Source organism: Oncorhynchus keta, chromosome 12, assembly GCF_023373465.1.
Source record: "Oncorhynchus keta strain PuntledgeMale-10-30-2019 chromosome 12, Oket_V2, whole genome shotgun sequence".
Taxonomy (NCBI): Eukaryota; Metazoa; Chordata; class Actinopteri; order Salmoniformes; family Salmonidae; genus Oncorhynchus; species Oncorhynchus keta.
In genome coordinates, this window is record NC_068432.1 from 50,288,258 (window position 1) to 50,302,841 (window position 14,584).

General features: G+C 43.1%; 1 protein-coding gene and 1 long non-coding RNA gene across 2 annotated transcripts; both read left to right on the forward strand.

Annotated features, from left to right (window-relative positions):
• The first annotated feature begins 1,353 nt into the window (after positions 1 to 1,353).
• Positions 1,354 to 2,266, forward strand: LOC127906442 (uncharacterized). Its single transcript, XR_008061384.1, has 3 exons — positions 1,354 to 1,614; positions 1,733 to 1,892; positions 1,972 to 2,266. It is a non-coding gene; the product is annotated as an uncharacterized LOC127906442 (long non-coding RNA).
• Positions 2,267 to 4,145: 1,879 nt separating this feature from the next.
• On the forward strand, positions 4,146 to 14,454 carry stbd1 (starch binding domain 1). The gene is made up of 2 exons (XM_035783105.2): positions 4,146 to 4,539; positions 11,795 to 14,454. Exons 1-2 carry the CDS (start codon positions 4,284 to 4,286, stop codon positions 13,429 to 13,431), a joined length of 1,893 nt encoding a protein of 630 aa, XP_035638998.1. The 5' UTR covers positions 4,146 to 4,283; the 3' UTR covers positions 13,432 to 14,454.
• The last annotated feature ends 130 nt before the right edge of the window (positions 14,455 to 14,584 follow it).

Sequence of the window (14,584 nt, forward strand, 5' to 3'; positions counted from 1 at the left end):
TTCCCTTCAAAGAATCAACACTTCATCACTTTAAACAAATATACAAATAAGCTAACTGGTATGTAAAGATAAGACATCTTAGTCTAAACAACAATAGATCATTTGAGTAGTAATAAAGTAAGCTATTATTACTAAAGCATAAATTCAGGTGAACAAAAGAAAACTCCATAACAGCAATAGACAACCTTACTCCACTGATCCCTGATCTACTGGAGGAACAGACTTCTATTCCAGCCCAGTAATAGATCTACTGGGGGAGCAGACTTCTATTCCAGCCCAGTAATAGATCTACTGGAGGAACAGACTTCTATTCCAGCCCAGTAATAGATCTACTGGAGGAACAGACTTCTATTCCAGCCCAGTAATAGATCTACTGGAGGAACAGACTTCTATTCCAGCCCAGTAATAGATCTACTGGAGGAACAGACTTCTATTCCAGCCCAGCAATAGATCTACTGGGGGAGCAGACTTCTATTCCAGCCCAGTAATAGATCTACTGGGTGAAGAGACTTCTATTCCAGCCCAGCAATAGATCTACTGGGGGAGCAGACTTCTATTCCAGCCCAGTAATAGATCTACTGGGTGAAGAGACTTCTATTCCAGCCCAGCAATAGATCTACTGGGTGAAGAGACTTCTATTCCAGCCCAGTAATAGATCTACTGGAGGAACAGACTTCTATTCCAGCCCAGCAATAGCATACTTGATTATAAAACAAATTAGATTTGATAAGTTGAATCAGGTGTGTTATTGCTTATTGAAACAGAACCCTGCACCCAGCAGACCTCCAGCAGGGTTATCCTGCTCCAATTATTGTGATAGGTTAATACATTGTGTGTGATGTTTAACTGTATTGTTGTATACATTTGCTAACATAGGTAGGCCTACACATATAACCCATGACGTATAGGATATACCCTTAAGGGCGGTTACGCAGACAGAGTTTAATTCAAGACTTTTCAAAGCTGTCATCAAGGCAAAGGGTGGCTACTTTGAAGAATCTAAAATATATTCTGATTTGCTTAACACTTTGTTGGTTACGACATGATTCCATTTGTGTTATTTCATAGTTTTGATGTCTTCACTATTATTCTACAAAGTAGAAAATATATATTTTTTTTAAATAAGAAAAACCCTGGAATGAGTAAGTATGTCCAAAATGTTGACTGGTACTGTGTGTATATATACATGTATATATAGCATTGCAGACCTTGTGGACTATTCTGCATACAGTCAGTTCATTTACACCACACAAATCTCCTGTTTCACGATGGAAAGTTCCAGATGCCAAAAACCTCAAGGTGATCAGTAGGGAAGGAGGGATGGGCCTTCCCTGAAAGATGTCAGATCAAAGCTGAAGAAAACAAATATCAGCTGCATTTTCTTTGTACACGTGGACATGGTCAAGGAAATTGATATAAACCAAATCATTCAGTGGGTTACTCCTGTCTATAACCGCCCCTCTGTCTGCCCTTGGTGGTGCTCTTTGATAGTCATTGAAATAGTCCAGGTCAACCATTTCCCTCCCATTGTCAAGGTCAACCATTTTCCTCCATTGTCAAGGTCAACCATTTTCCTCCCATTGTCAAGGTCAACCATTTTCCTCCATTGTCAAGGTCAACCATTTTTTCAAGGTCAACCATTTTCCTCCATTGTCAAGGTCAACCATTTTCCTCCATTGTCAAGGTCAACCATTTTCCTCCCATTGTCAAGGTCAACCATTTTCCTCCCAAGGTCAACCATTTTCCTCCCATTGTCAAGGTCAACCATTTTCCTCCCATTGTCAAGGTCAACCATTTTCCTCCATTGTCAAGGTCAACCATTTTCCTCCCATTGTCAAGGTCAACCATTTTCCTCCCATTGTCAAGGTCAACCATTTTCCTCCATTGTCAAGGTCAACCATTTTCCTCCATTGTCAAGGTCAACCATTTTCCTCCCATTGTCAAGGTCAACAATTTTCCTCCATTGTCAAGGTCAACCATTTTCCTCCCATTGTCAAGGTCAACCATTTTCCTCCATTGTCAAGGTCAACCATTTTCCTCCCATTGTCAAGGTCAACCTGGGGACCTATATCTATTAATCTGAAGTCAAAACTGACTCAGGCCAGGTTTAATTCAATCCTTCACTTAGATCTAAATTAACTCGTCCTGAAATCTGACTTTTTAAATCTAGACTAAGGAAATTGTGAGAGTCTATTTTAAACCATGTCTGAGTAATGCAATTTCAATTTGTCCCATTTAAAAGTGCAATTTAGTCTAGGATTGGGGCTTAATCTGTGTCCGCAAAACCGCCCCTTAGTCTCTTGGGACATTCATTAAGCATGTCGAATCTTCATCTGCAAACAATACTTTCACAGCTTTCCATGAGGACAGAAAACATCACAAAGAAACAGGCCTCATTGTACTGAAAGTGGAGAGCACTGAATATTATGTTGATATTATCTCTCTGACCTGGGATTTGACTGTTTATTGTCAAATTAATAAATTATTGTATTTATAAATAATGTAACATCATTCCAACATTGTTTAACATTATGTAGTCCACATATGGCATTATTCCAATATTTGTGTAATTTAGATCCGTTTTAAAGTGGGACCCTGTTTAGTGTTTACCACTGTGAAGCCACGCAGGACTCCAAATCCATCGTCAAGTTTGCTGGTGATAGGAGAGTGGTAGGACTGATCACCAACGGCGATGAGACAGCCTACAAGGAGGTCAGAGAACTAGCAGTGTGGCGGAAGGACAACAACCTCTCCCTCAACGTCAGCAAGACCAAGAAGCTGACCGTGGAGTGCAAGAAAAGTGCGGGAGAACGCCCCCACCACACCGACGGGGCTGCAGTGGAGAGGGTCAAGAACTTCCAAATTCCTTGGTGTCCACGTCACTGATGTTAATGGATTTTGGCCCCCAGTTTGAACTATCGTGGCTCGTTTGACACAGGTGCAAATAATACTTCTCTGAACGAGATGTACAACTGCAGCGCATGCACAGACTCCACCATCGATTGACTGGTAAATAAGATTAGATTTAAAGTAGCTAATTTACTCAAGAGTAATAACAAAGTGTCCTAATTTGAAGAGAATATCGATTACAACAACAAACAGTCTGTTTAAAAAAAAAAACAGAGGACTCTGTCCCTGCCGACGCTAAACGTCAATAATGACCCATCGAGATTAATTTGGATTATGCCAGAGTGGTATCAAACACAAAACTACCGGTAAACAGAAAAACGATTGGCTTTTCATCACATGATGATACTGACGCAATAATACAGATAAACAAATGACGTATTCACGTATGAATGTCCGACACTGGTTTCTGGTCAATGATTTATCCTTGATACATTTGTATATATTTTGTTTTACAGTTCAGTAGACCTATTAAGACCAAATACACGGATTGTGGGACCTACCCCTTTATTCCACTAGATGGCAGGAGATTCGTGCATTTCATTTACAGTATGAGTAATGTTGACATGCTGGAAAGGAACGAGTTCTCAATTGTGAGTAATTGAAATAAATGGTCATGTCAAATAATAAGATCCCGATTATACTGGATTATTCATGATCAAGGCCCATACCACCCACACACTAATAATGCATATTTACATAAGTGTGAGCAGGTCCACTATAATACAAAAAATGGCATAAATTTGTATCACAAAGCATCAATTTCCATACAACATGACCAATGCAACACACAATCATTAAAATATTGTTTGAACTATTTTCAAGGTGTGTCTGTCTGCAATTAATTGTATTGTTGTTTGATTGATTGATTTATGTTGTATCATTTTGGTTTAAAATACAGGCTAATTGAGGAGGTGCTTGAGCGAAAGAAATGTGCAATATTTTGATTGGATTGCCTCCCTTGATCAACGCCCAGGACCCAGTTTGGGAAACCCTACCCTAGGCTGCGTTTACACAGTCAGCCCAATTCTGATATCCCCCCACCACACTAATTGGTATTTTGACAAATCACATTAGCTATTTTTACGTCAGATATTTTTCAGAGCTGATCTTATTGGTCAAAAGTCAAATTACTCAACAAAAAAAAATATACAAATCAGAATTTGGCCGTCTGTGTAAACGCAGCCCATGATTCGAATCAGCCAATTGTCAGCGGGCTCACCTGATTGCAGATCTGAGATGTGTTTGTGCCGCAATAAGAGGTCATTTGGAACGCGCGTGGAGAAGAACACACACGCGTGTTGGTATTCGCGTGTTTATATGCGATCACGGTGCTTGTACCTGGCTCTCTCCTATCGACGACCGAAGCGTCAGAAATGACTATCAAGAAAAGTAAAACCGTCGCGTTTGAAAACCGTGCTGGGGATTTAACTGCGTTGTATTGTATGAGTGATTGGATGATTGCAGTGGTTCTCGCTATTATTGCCATGATGTCTGTATGGGCTGCACTGATCATATACAGATCTATACAGACACTGAAAGGTCCGAGAAGAAAGGTTGAAGATGAAACTGAAAAGGACGGAAAGGAGACTACAACCGAAGAAGCACCCCTCTCTTGTGTCGAGTCAACAGGTAAATCAACATTTTATTTGTGTTCCCATTTTCTGATCGGTTATGATTTGAATTAAGACAAATAAGCAACCATTCGTATAGTAAGATGATCTTGCTCGTTCTGTTTTGCGGTATGTTATTTTGAAAGACCCTCCATGATGCTAGATTCCTGCTACAGCCATGCCTACAAACACACGTGTGCGCAGGTCTCCTTCAACTGAGTGCGCATGAGACTGAACTAACGGGATGTTTCACCCAAATTACATTTGTTTTACCTTTTTTTTTTTGTCATTTTATTTAACCAGGTAAGTCAGTTAAACAAATTCTTATTCACAATGACTGCCTTTTCAGTGGGAGAACTACGATAATTTTATTTATATTTGATCTAGCAACCTTTTCGGTTACTGGCCCAACGCTCTAACCTTGTAAGGAGTCCATGGACACGATGTGATAACAGTCCACGCTTAGCTTCAGTGTCCCTGGCACTTTTAGCATTTGTGGCACAAATCCCATTTCATGTTGTGTGTGGTTATTAGTATTTTTCGCATCATGTACAATTGATCTGTAAGTGACTTTGAGCTTCAATCCATTTCAGATACTTTTGGATGATTTGGACTGGATATGTGGGGGGGGATGCTAATGGTCATACCGTGGATGGACTTTGTGCCACATGGGATTGTTAGGTGTGTATGTGTTCTAATAATTTTCTACAAATGCTACAATGTTAGCATGTGGAAACGGTGTCCGGGAAACTAAGCCAAAGCATTAAGTAATGTTATACCCTGTCCATTGACCGTAAACCAATGAACTAAACCTTTTTTTTTGTTTATAAAAAAAATATCAAATCTTGTACCCCATCAGAATCAAAGATATTTACTTCGTTGTGCCGAAGCCTGCCAGCAGCCTACCTAAGGTTGTACCATGTCATAAAATGTATAAACACGCATCTCTATATCAAATTTTTGGCCGCAGGTAGCCTAGTGGTTAGAGCATTGGACTAGTAACCAGCAGGCAGCCTAGTGGTTAGAGCATTGGACTAGTAACCAGCAGGCAGCCTAGTGGTTAGAGCATTGGACTAGTAACCAGCAGGCAGCCTAGTGGTTAGAGCATTGGACTAGTAACCAGCAGGCAGCCTAGTGGTTAGAGCATTGGACTAGTAACCAGCAGGCAGCCTAGTGGTTAGAGCATTGGACTAGTAACCAGCAGGCAGCCTAGTGGTTAGAGCATTGGACTAGTAACCAGCAGGCAGCCTAGTGGTTAGAGCATTGGACTAGTAACCAGCAGGTAGCCTAGTGGTTAGAGCGTTGGACCAGTAACCACCAGGTAGCCTAGTGGTTAGAGCGTTGGACCAGTAACCACCAGGTAGCCTAGTGGTTAGAGGATTGGACTAGTAACCAGCAGGCAGCCTAGTGGTTAGAGGATTGGACTAGTAACCAGCAGGCAGCCTAGTGGTTAGAGGATTGGACTAGTAACCAGCAGGCAGCCTAGTGGTTAGAGGATTGGACTAGTAACCAGCAGGTAGCCTAGTGGTTAGAGGATTGGACTAGTAACCGAACGGTTGCAAAATCGAATCCCCGAGCTGACAAGGTTCAGGGGCAGAACGACAGATTTTTAACAAGGCAGGCCGTCATTGAAAATAAGATTTTGTTCTTAACCTACTTGCCTAGTTAAATAAAAAAGTGTAGGCTACATTTGAAATATTTGGCAAACTGACCAGGGCCCGGATTCCCGACGGCATCTTTAAGGCACAGATCACCGTTAGACTGTTTGTAGGCGCATCGTTAAATCTCCACGTTGTTTCCCCAAACCACCGTTAATAAAGTTGCACTTAAACGCTTAGTTACCGATTTTCCTCGGGCCACTTGTGAACAGCTAATTGAGTACCTTTTTTTTGCCGTTCTGCGTCACTTTACACACACCGGCTAAACCGACTCAAGATGTCTGTCTCTGACTGCAGATAACTTCGTTCTGAAGTAGACTACAAATAAAAAGTTGCCAGTGTCTGCAATTGTTACACAATCAAAGGATGAACAATTACGCTTCAAATAAATAACCAAGATTGGATGAAGACAAATACATTTATAGGCTACATAGTCCAATTGAAATCAATTTGATCATTCAATTGGGGGAATAAAAATATTTGAATTTATTCACACTTTGACAGCACCTGTTTTTTTTTTTTGTTTTTTTTTTTGATTTGAACAAAACCATTCATAAATATTTGTATACATCACAGAACTTATTGGACCTGACCAAAGCGTTAGGTCTTTGAGCAACTGTATGGTTGGGAAAGCAACATAGAGATGAGACTTCATCAATGGAAAACGTAATTGGCTGAGTGTTGCGGGTGGTTCTGGTGGCTGGCAAACGAAACAACCCTGAATTAGTGTCTGCCTAAACTGTAAATTAGTTTTTCCTGTCAACATTCATATCTATAATCTCAACACTATCGGCTGTCAAATGTTTATTTGAAAGCAAGGGACAAGTCTGACTCCCAACTTTTGTCTGAGCCACACTGCATTCCTGAGTAAATCCATATGAATTCAATCACTTGACTCCCTTTTGATTTAAACAAATTTCCATACAGGAAGTGGGCAGTGACTCATGGTATGGTGGGGTATGCAAAACGTTAGGTCAACTTTGAGCCCCTTTTTTATCCCATGACTGTTTGAGCATTCGGGTCCAAAGTCACTTCCTGAGCACTTCTAAAATTGGCAAATACATATAGAAGGTTTTTGCTAAAAGTCGTAAGGGGTGCTGTCTAACAGTGATTTGAATTCAAATAGATTTACCCCTTTGCTGTGTCGCTGGTGCTATATTACGTCGTAGACCACGCGCCGCAGGAGTCTCTTCCTAACGTCACTCCATTGCCTAACACTGCAGGAGTCTCTTCCTAACGTCACTCCATTGCCTAACACTGCAGGAGTCTCTTCCTAACGTCATTCCATTGCCTAACACTGCAGGAGTCTCTTCCTAACGTCATTCCATTGCCTAACACTGCAGGAGTCTCTTCCTAACGTCATTCCATTGCCTAACACTGCAGGAGTCTCTTCCTAACGTCATTCCATTGCCTAACACTGCAGGAGTCTCTTCCTAACGTCATTCCATTGCCTAACACTGCAGGAGTCTCTTCCTAACGTCACTCCATTGCCTAACACTGCAGGAGTCTCTTCCTAACGTCACTCCATTGCCTAACACTGCAGGAGTCTCTTCCTAACGTCACTCCATTGCCTAACACTGCAGGAGTCTCTTCCTAACGTCATTCCATTGCCTAACACTGCAGGAGTCTCTTCCTAACGTCATTCCATTGCCTAACACTGCAGGAGTCTCTTCCTAACGTCATTCCATTGCCTAACACTGCAGGAGTCTCTTCCTAACGTCACTCCATTGCCTAACACTGCAGGAGTCTCTTCCTAACGTCATTCCATTGCCTAACACTGCAGGAGTCTCTTCCTAACGTCACTCCATTGCCTAACACTGCAGGAGTCTCTTCCTAACGTCACTCCATTGCCTAACACTGCAGGAGTCTCTTCCTAATGTCATTCCATTGCCTAACACTGCAGGAGTCTCTTCCTAATGTCATGCCATTGCCTAACACTGCAGGAGTCTCTTCCTAATGTCATTCCATTGCCTAACACTGCAGGAGTCTCTTCCTAATGTCATGCCATTGCCTAACACTGCAGGAGTCTCTTCCTAATGTCATGCCATTGCCTAACACTGCAGGAGTCTCTTCCTAATGTCATGCCATTGCCTAACACTGCAGGAGTCTCTTCCTAATGTCATTCCATTGCCTAACACTGCAGGAGTCTCTTCCTAACGTCATTCCATTGCCTAACACTGCAGGAGTCTCTTCCTAATGTCATGCCATTGCCTAACACTGCAGGAGTCTCTTCCTAATGTCATGCCATTGCCTAACACTGCAGGAGTCTCTTCCTAATGTCATTCCATTGCCTAACACTGCAGGAGTCTCTTCCTAACGTCATTCCATTGCCTAACACTGCAGGAGTCTCTTCCTAATGTCATTCCATTGCCTAACACTGCAGGAGTCTCTTCCTAATGTCATTCCATTGCCTAACACTGCAGGAGTCTCTTCCTAATGTCATTCCATTGCCTAACACTGCAGGAGTCTCTTCCTAATGTCATTCCATTGCCTAACACTGCAGGAGTCTCTTCCTAACGTCATTCCATTGCCTAACACTGCAGGAGTCTCTTCCTAATGTCATGCCATTGCCTAACACTGCAGGAGTCTCTTCCTAACGTCATTCCATTGCCTAACACTGCAGGAGTCTCTTCCTAATGTCATTCCATTGCCTAACACTGCAGGAGTCTCTTCCTAACGTCATTCCATTGCCTAACACTGCAGGAGTCTCTTCCTAACGTCATTCCATTGCCTAACACTGCAGGAGTCTCTTCCTAACGTCATTCCATTGCCTAACACTGCAGGAGTCTCTTCCTAACGTCATTCCATTGCCTAACACAGCAGGAGTCTCTTCCTAACGTCATTCCATTGCCTAACACTGCAGGAGTGTCTTCCTAACGTCACTCCATTGCCTAACACTGCAGGAGTCTCTTCCTAACGTCATTCCATTGCCTAACACTGCAGGAGTCTCTTCCTAATGTCATTCCATTGCCTAACACTGCAGGAGTGTGGTGTGGCTTGGACAAGTTGGATTCCAATGTGTATTTGACAGCGATGGACACGACTCGCAAGTAGTTTTCCTAGAGATTATATATTAACTTGCATTTAACTGTTTTTGTTGGTGAAGTGGAAACTAGGGTGTAAGGCTCTGTTTAGCCACCAGAATGACCCAACTAAACTCGGCAAAAAAAAAAAAAAAAAATCTTACTGTCAACTGCGTTTAATTTTCAGCAAACTGAACACGTGTAAATATTTGTATGAACATAAGATTCAACAACTGAGACATAAACTGAACAACTTCCACAGACATGTGACTAACAGAAATGGAATAATGTGTCCCTGAACAAAGGGGGGTTCAAAAGTCAGTAAAATCAACAGTCAGTATCTGGTGTGGCCACCAGCTGCATTAAGTACTGTTGTGCATCTCCCTGTGGACTGCACCAGATTTGTCAGTTCTTGTGAGATGTTACCCCACTCTTCCACCAAGGCACCTACCTGTAAGCTCCCGGACATTTCTGGGGGGAATGGCCCTAGCCCTCACCCTCCCATCTAACATGTCCCAGACGTGCTCAAAGGGATTGCGATCCGGGCTCTTTGCTGGCCATGACAGAACACTGACATTCCTGTCTTGCAGGAAATCACGCACAGAACGAGCAGTATGGCTGGTGGAATTGTCATGCTGGAGGGTCATGTCAGGATGAGCCTGCGCGAAGGGTACCACATGAGGGAGGAGGATGTCTTCCCTGTAACGCACAGCATTGGAATTGCCTGCAATGACAAGCTCAGTCCGATGTGACACACCGACCATGACAGACCCTCCACCTCTAAATCAATCCCACTACGGAGTACAGGCCTCGGTGTAACGCTCATTCCTTCGACGATAAACGCGAATCCGACCATCACCCTGTTGAGACCCCCGCGACTCATCAGTGAAGAGCACTTTCTGCCAGTCCTGTCTGGTCCAGCGACGGTGGGTTTGTGCCCATAGGCGACGTAGTTGACGGTGATGCCTGGTGAGGACCTGCCTTACAACAGGCCTTCAAGCCCTCAGTCCAGCCTCTCAGCCTATTGCGGACAGTCTGAGCACTGATGGAGGGATTGTGTTCCCGGTGTAACTCAGGCAGTTGTTACCATCCTGTACCTGTCCCTGCAGGTGTGCTGTTCAGATGTACCAATCCTGTGCAGGTGTTACATGTGGTCTGCCACTGCGAGGACGATCAGCCGTCTGTCGGCGTCTCACACTACGGACATTGCAATTTATTGTCCTGGCCACATCTGTAGTCCTCATGCCTCTTTGCAGCATGCCTAATGCACGTTCACGCAGATGAGCAGGGACCCTGGGGATCTTTCAGTGTTTTTCAGTCAGTAGAAAGGCCTCTTTAGTGTCATAACTGTAACCTTAATTGCTTAGTCTGTAAGCTGTTAGTGTCTTAACGACCGTTCCACAGGTGCATGTTCATTAATTATTTATGGTTCATTGAACAAGCATGGGAAAACAGTGTTTAAATCCTTTACAATGAAGATCAGTGAAGTTGGATTTTTATTATCTTAGCAAGACAGGGTCCTGAAAAAGGGACGTTTCTTTTGTTGCGGAGTTTAGAATTATCCCGTTCTATTAGAATAGATCGTATTTTAGGTCGCATGCTCCAAACCAGTCTAATTGGAGTGAATGGCAGAGGCGTAGTCGGTGCTATTCAAACCTGACCGTGTAGCCAGTTTCATGTCTGTCTTAATAGCGTTTTATAATGGGACTAATTCAGACCTGGGACACCAGTTAGAATAGAAAACCAGCGGTACTGTGGCCCTCCAGACTTTGACTTCTGAATATCCCTGGACAGGTGCTATAAACAAAGGCATGTTACATATCAGAAGTGTAATAGAACTGTCAGCCTAAAATTGTCTTATAATTATAGTTTGTTTTATACCACTTTTCTGCAGTATAATCTATTGGCGGCAATCTCTCAGACCATAAACGTCTCTTGGAAGCTGAGTTATTACACTGAAATATAAACTCAAAATGTAAAGTGTTGGTTTCATGAGCTGATGTATGATTTTCCCTATGCACAGAGCTTAATTAAATTTTGCGCACATTTGTGTACATCCATGTTTTAGTGATAATTTCTCCTTTGCCAAGATAATCCATCCAGCTGACCAACAGATGCATATCTGTATTCCCAGGCATGTGCATTTTGTAGATTAGGGCCTAATGCATTCATTTGAGTTCCTTAAGAACTAACTCTTTGAAATCTTAAATAGTTTTTGTTCAGTATAGATGCAATATAAAGTACTTGTTGCATTTACAACTTGTCTTAAGTCGTATCTGAGTTTGAATCCACTATGACTGGCTTGTTTGAACGGAATGTTTCTTTATAAAATGATCATTCTTCACTGGTTGGTTCTTACACACTGCACATGTTGTTCGACGTGATCTTATCACAGCACTGGCTGACCATGGCTGACCAACTCTCTTACCAAAACGGCTTTCTTTATAAAAAAAATGGTTTTAAATACTGTCCTGAAGGTTCCTGTCATTGTATTCCTAATTCGATTTAAAATATATATATAATTTTTTTATTTTTTTTTTAAGAATGTGAAGATGTAGACTGATCACTCATTTTGCATCTGCTTCTATTCTAGAGGAGACCGAGGTGATTCCAGAGGCACTGGAGAGCTGGGATGGCGAGGGATGGAAGAGGGAGCCTATGGTACGGATTCCAACAATCGTTGAGGATGTAGAACCTGTTGAGGGTATCCCAACCAATGAAGATCTACAAACCCTTAGACTGAGAAGAACGACCAAGAAGAGCGACGGTCCTTATGCTGAGTTTCACCTCTGCTCTCCACCTGAAGAGCACAGAGGCTTATGTCATCATGAAGGCCTATGTCAGGTCTGCGGAGGCTCGTGTCAGGATGATACACGGCCTCGGACTGACAATACCCTGGATGAGGAGGAACAGGCTACCAGTCACCATTCCCTCAGTGACATAAACAGTCAATCTGGACAGACGAAGGCTACAGACTTGTATAACCCGGAAGAGGAGGGTTTGAAGGAAGTTGAACTGAGGAATGATTGTCAGCGCACCGAGGAGTCTGTGGCTAGCCATCCACTTACCTTTGCCAACAACCCTCAGGAAGCTCCACAAGTCAATGAAACTCTCTCTGACATGTTGACTGACTCTGGTCTACAAGAACCTGACCAACTGTCTGTTACGGAGATCCAGGAAGGAAAATGCCCAGGCGCTGTCATGACGACCAGCCATGTGGCGGACTATGAGAAGTCTAGAACCATGGAGGATGACATGGAAGCGATGGTTGAGGATCTCTACAGTCACTTCCCGCAAGTGGATGATCGTTCAGCAGGTTTCGAATATTGTGACGTGGCAAATGCATGGGTGGCGAAAAGAGACCATCTCAATGACCGTGAAAACGCTCGACAACCGGCTCAAAGCTGGAATGCAACAGGGATTGACCCTACAGAGAGGATGACGAGCAACCCCCAGGAACTGTTTGACCAACAGCCAGACAGTCTCTGCACTGATCCCAACAGAGACGGTGTTCTTCGTGACAACGCGATGGAAGGGTTAAGCAGGGAGCCGACGGAAGCTCCAGACACCCATGTGATTTCTGAGCGGAAGGGAGAGGGGGTTGATAAGAGCATGGACACACGGGTAGAGAGCAGTTGTCAGGAAGTTGAAATAAACATCATGGAAGCCACTATGGACTACAATGAATGGATGACTGTAAGTGTCACAGATGCAGAGGGTAACGCCGACACTCCCTGGGTGAGGATAAGCCACTCGTCTGACTGCTCTGCCGAGGCGGAGCATCATCCCACAGAAACGCAGCACAATGCAGACGATTCAACAATCACTGAAACGCCCACATCAGAGGTCAAAGAAGCTGAAACCACACCTGTATCTCTAGATGGAGACCTGCAGGAGAATAAAATGGCAGCTGTGCTTCCTAACGAACCCCATGCAGTACAGGTGAGGTTCTGTATCCACTATCACACCCTGTCTCCCCGGCAGGAACTGGCTGTGACTGGGAACCAACCCGAGCTGGGGAGCTGGAAGGACTTTGTTCCGCTGGAGAGGGGCCAGGATGGGTTCTGGGCCAGCTGGGTCGCCCTCCCTGCGGAGAAACTGGTGGAGTGGAAGTTCGTTCTGGTGGAGAATGGAGAAATCCAACGCTGGGAGGAGAGTGAGAATAGACACCTGGAAACGGGTCATGGCGGTGGCGTGGTGAACCTCAACAGGTGGTGGGGCATCCTCTGAGTGAGCAACCAGTGGGAGAAGTGAATGGCACTAGTCATTATCTTTAGTAGCATTCTAAGAAGTGTACTAGTATAATCTATTCTAAGTGGTGTTAGTAGTGTGTGGCTCTTGCATTGGAAGAGGACTGACTGGCGCAAGGGGTCGATCATAGAGGACTTGGTTGCGTCCCAATTTCTTACCCTTCACCCTGTGCACTAATTCACTTTTTTTTTTTTTTGTCTTTGCATTTTAAAAAAGTTTCCAACATATTCCCTGACCCTTTTCTTTTTTACAGGGAAGTAATTGAATGTACACTTTAGGTAAAGTATCAAATCAGGGCTCTCTCTGGTCCTTTTATGTACTGCATTATAGCAACACAACTCTTAATCAAGTGGACACGTCTTAAGTCAATGACGTAATGCAAAGGTAGAGTTGGATGAATGTCAATTTAGTATGGCGCTTGGATATTGTCCAAAGTAGGATGATTCACTACTTTGACTAGAGCAGCTCTGTACTTCGTTGGGCTTTGACACCAGCAGTATATGTGCTATGGCAGTATAGCAATAATCACTGCAATAAGTGTTTATCCAAGTATTTGACATGTGTTACTGCAGTTACTCAGGCTGTCTTTTTGTGATTGTGAAATGGGCTGTTTATATTTACCAGAAAATAGAAGTGTACTCGTAACCGTCAACCGATGTAGGTCAGTGAATTGATATTATGCAAATGCCGTGATGCTGGAATTTTAAATGTCATATCTCTACATCAGATCTTAGCTTTCTTGAATTATATTTGTATATAGCTTCACCAGGTCCCTTAACCTTTTTGATAATACATTTATCAGTGTTCATGAATGTTTTTGACATGTTTACTCACTTTGGTTTGGTTTACTTACATTTTATTTTGGCACAATTGATGGTGTCTTGGTTCTAATCTTTTAATAATAAAATGTCTTATGATTGCAATGTGGTTAATGTACTACTGTTATATTGAGCTTAAGTAGCGTTCTGTCCTATTACCCAATAAATCTATTCCTGGAATGGAGTCCTTTCTAGACGTTCTTATTGCAGGCATCCCAAGTATTTCCAGACTCATCCCAAAGCCTGTTACAATGGATTTGGTATGAGGCCATTATAAACTGTGTGGTTTGGGTCCTGGATGTTATACACAGCTG

Excerpts from the sequence above, each read along its gene's own strand:
- stbd1 (XM_035783105.2), top strand. The coding sequence starts at position 4,284 with ATGACTATCAAGAAAAGTAAAACCGTCGCGTTTGAAAACCGTGCTGGG. Across the intron at positions 4,540-11,794 it reads CTCTTGTGTCGAGTCAACAG|AGGAGACCGAGGTGATTCCA; the intron begins GTAAATCAACAT and ends CTTCTATTCTAG.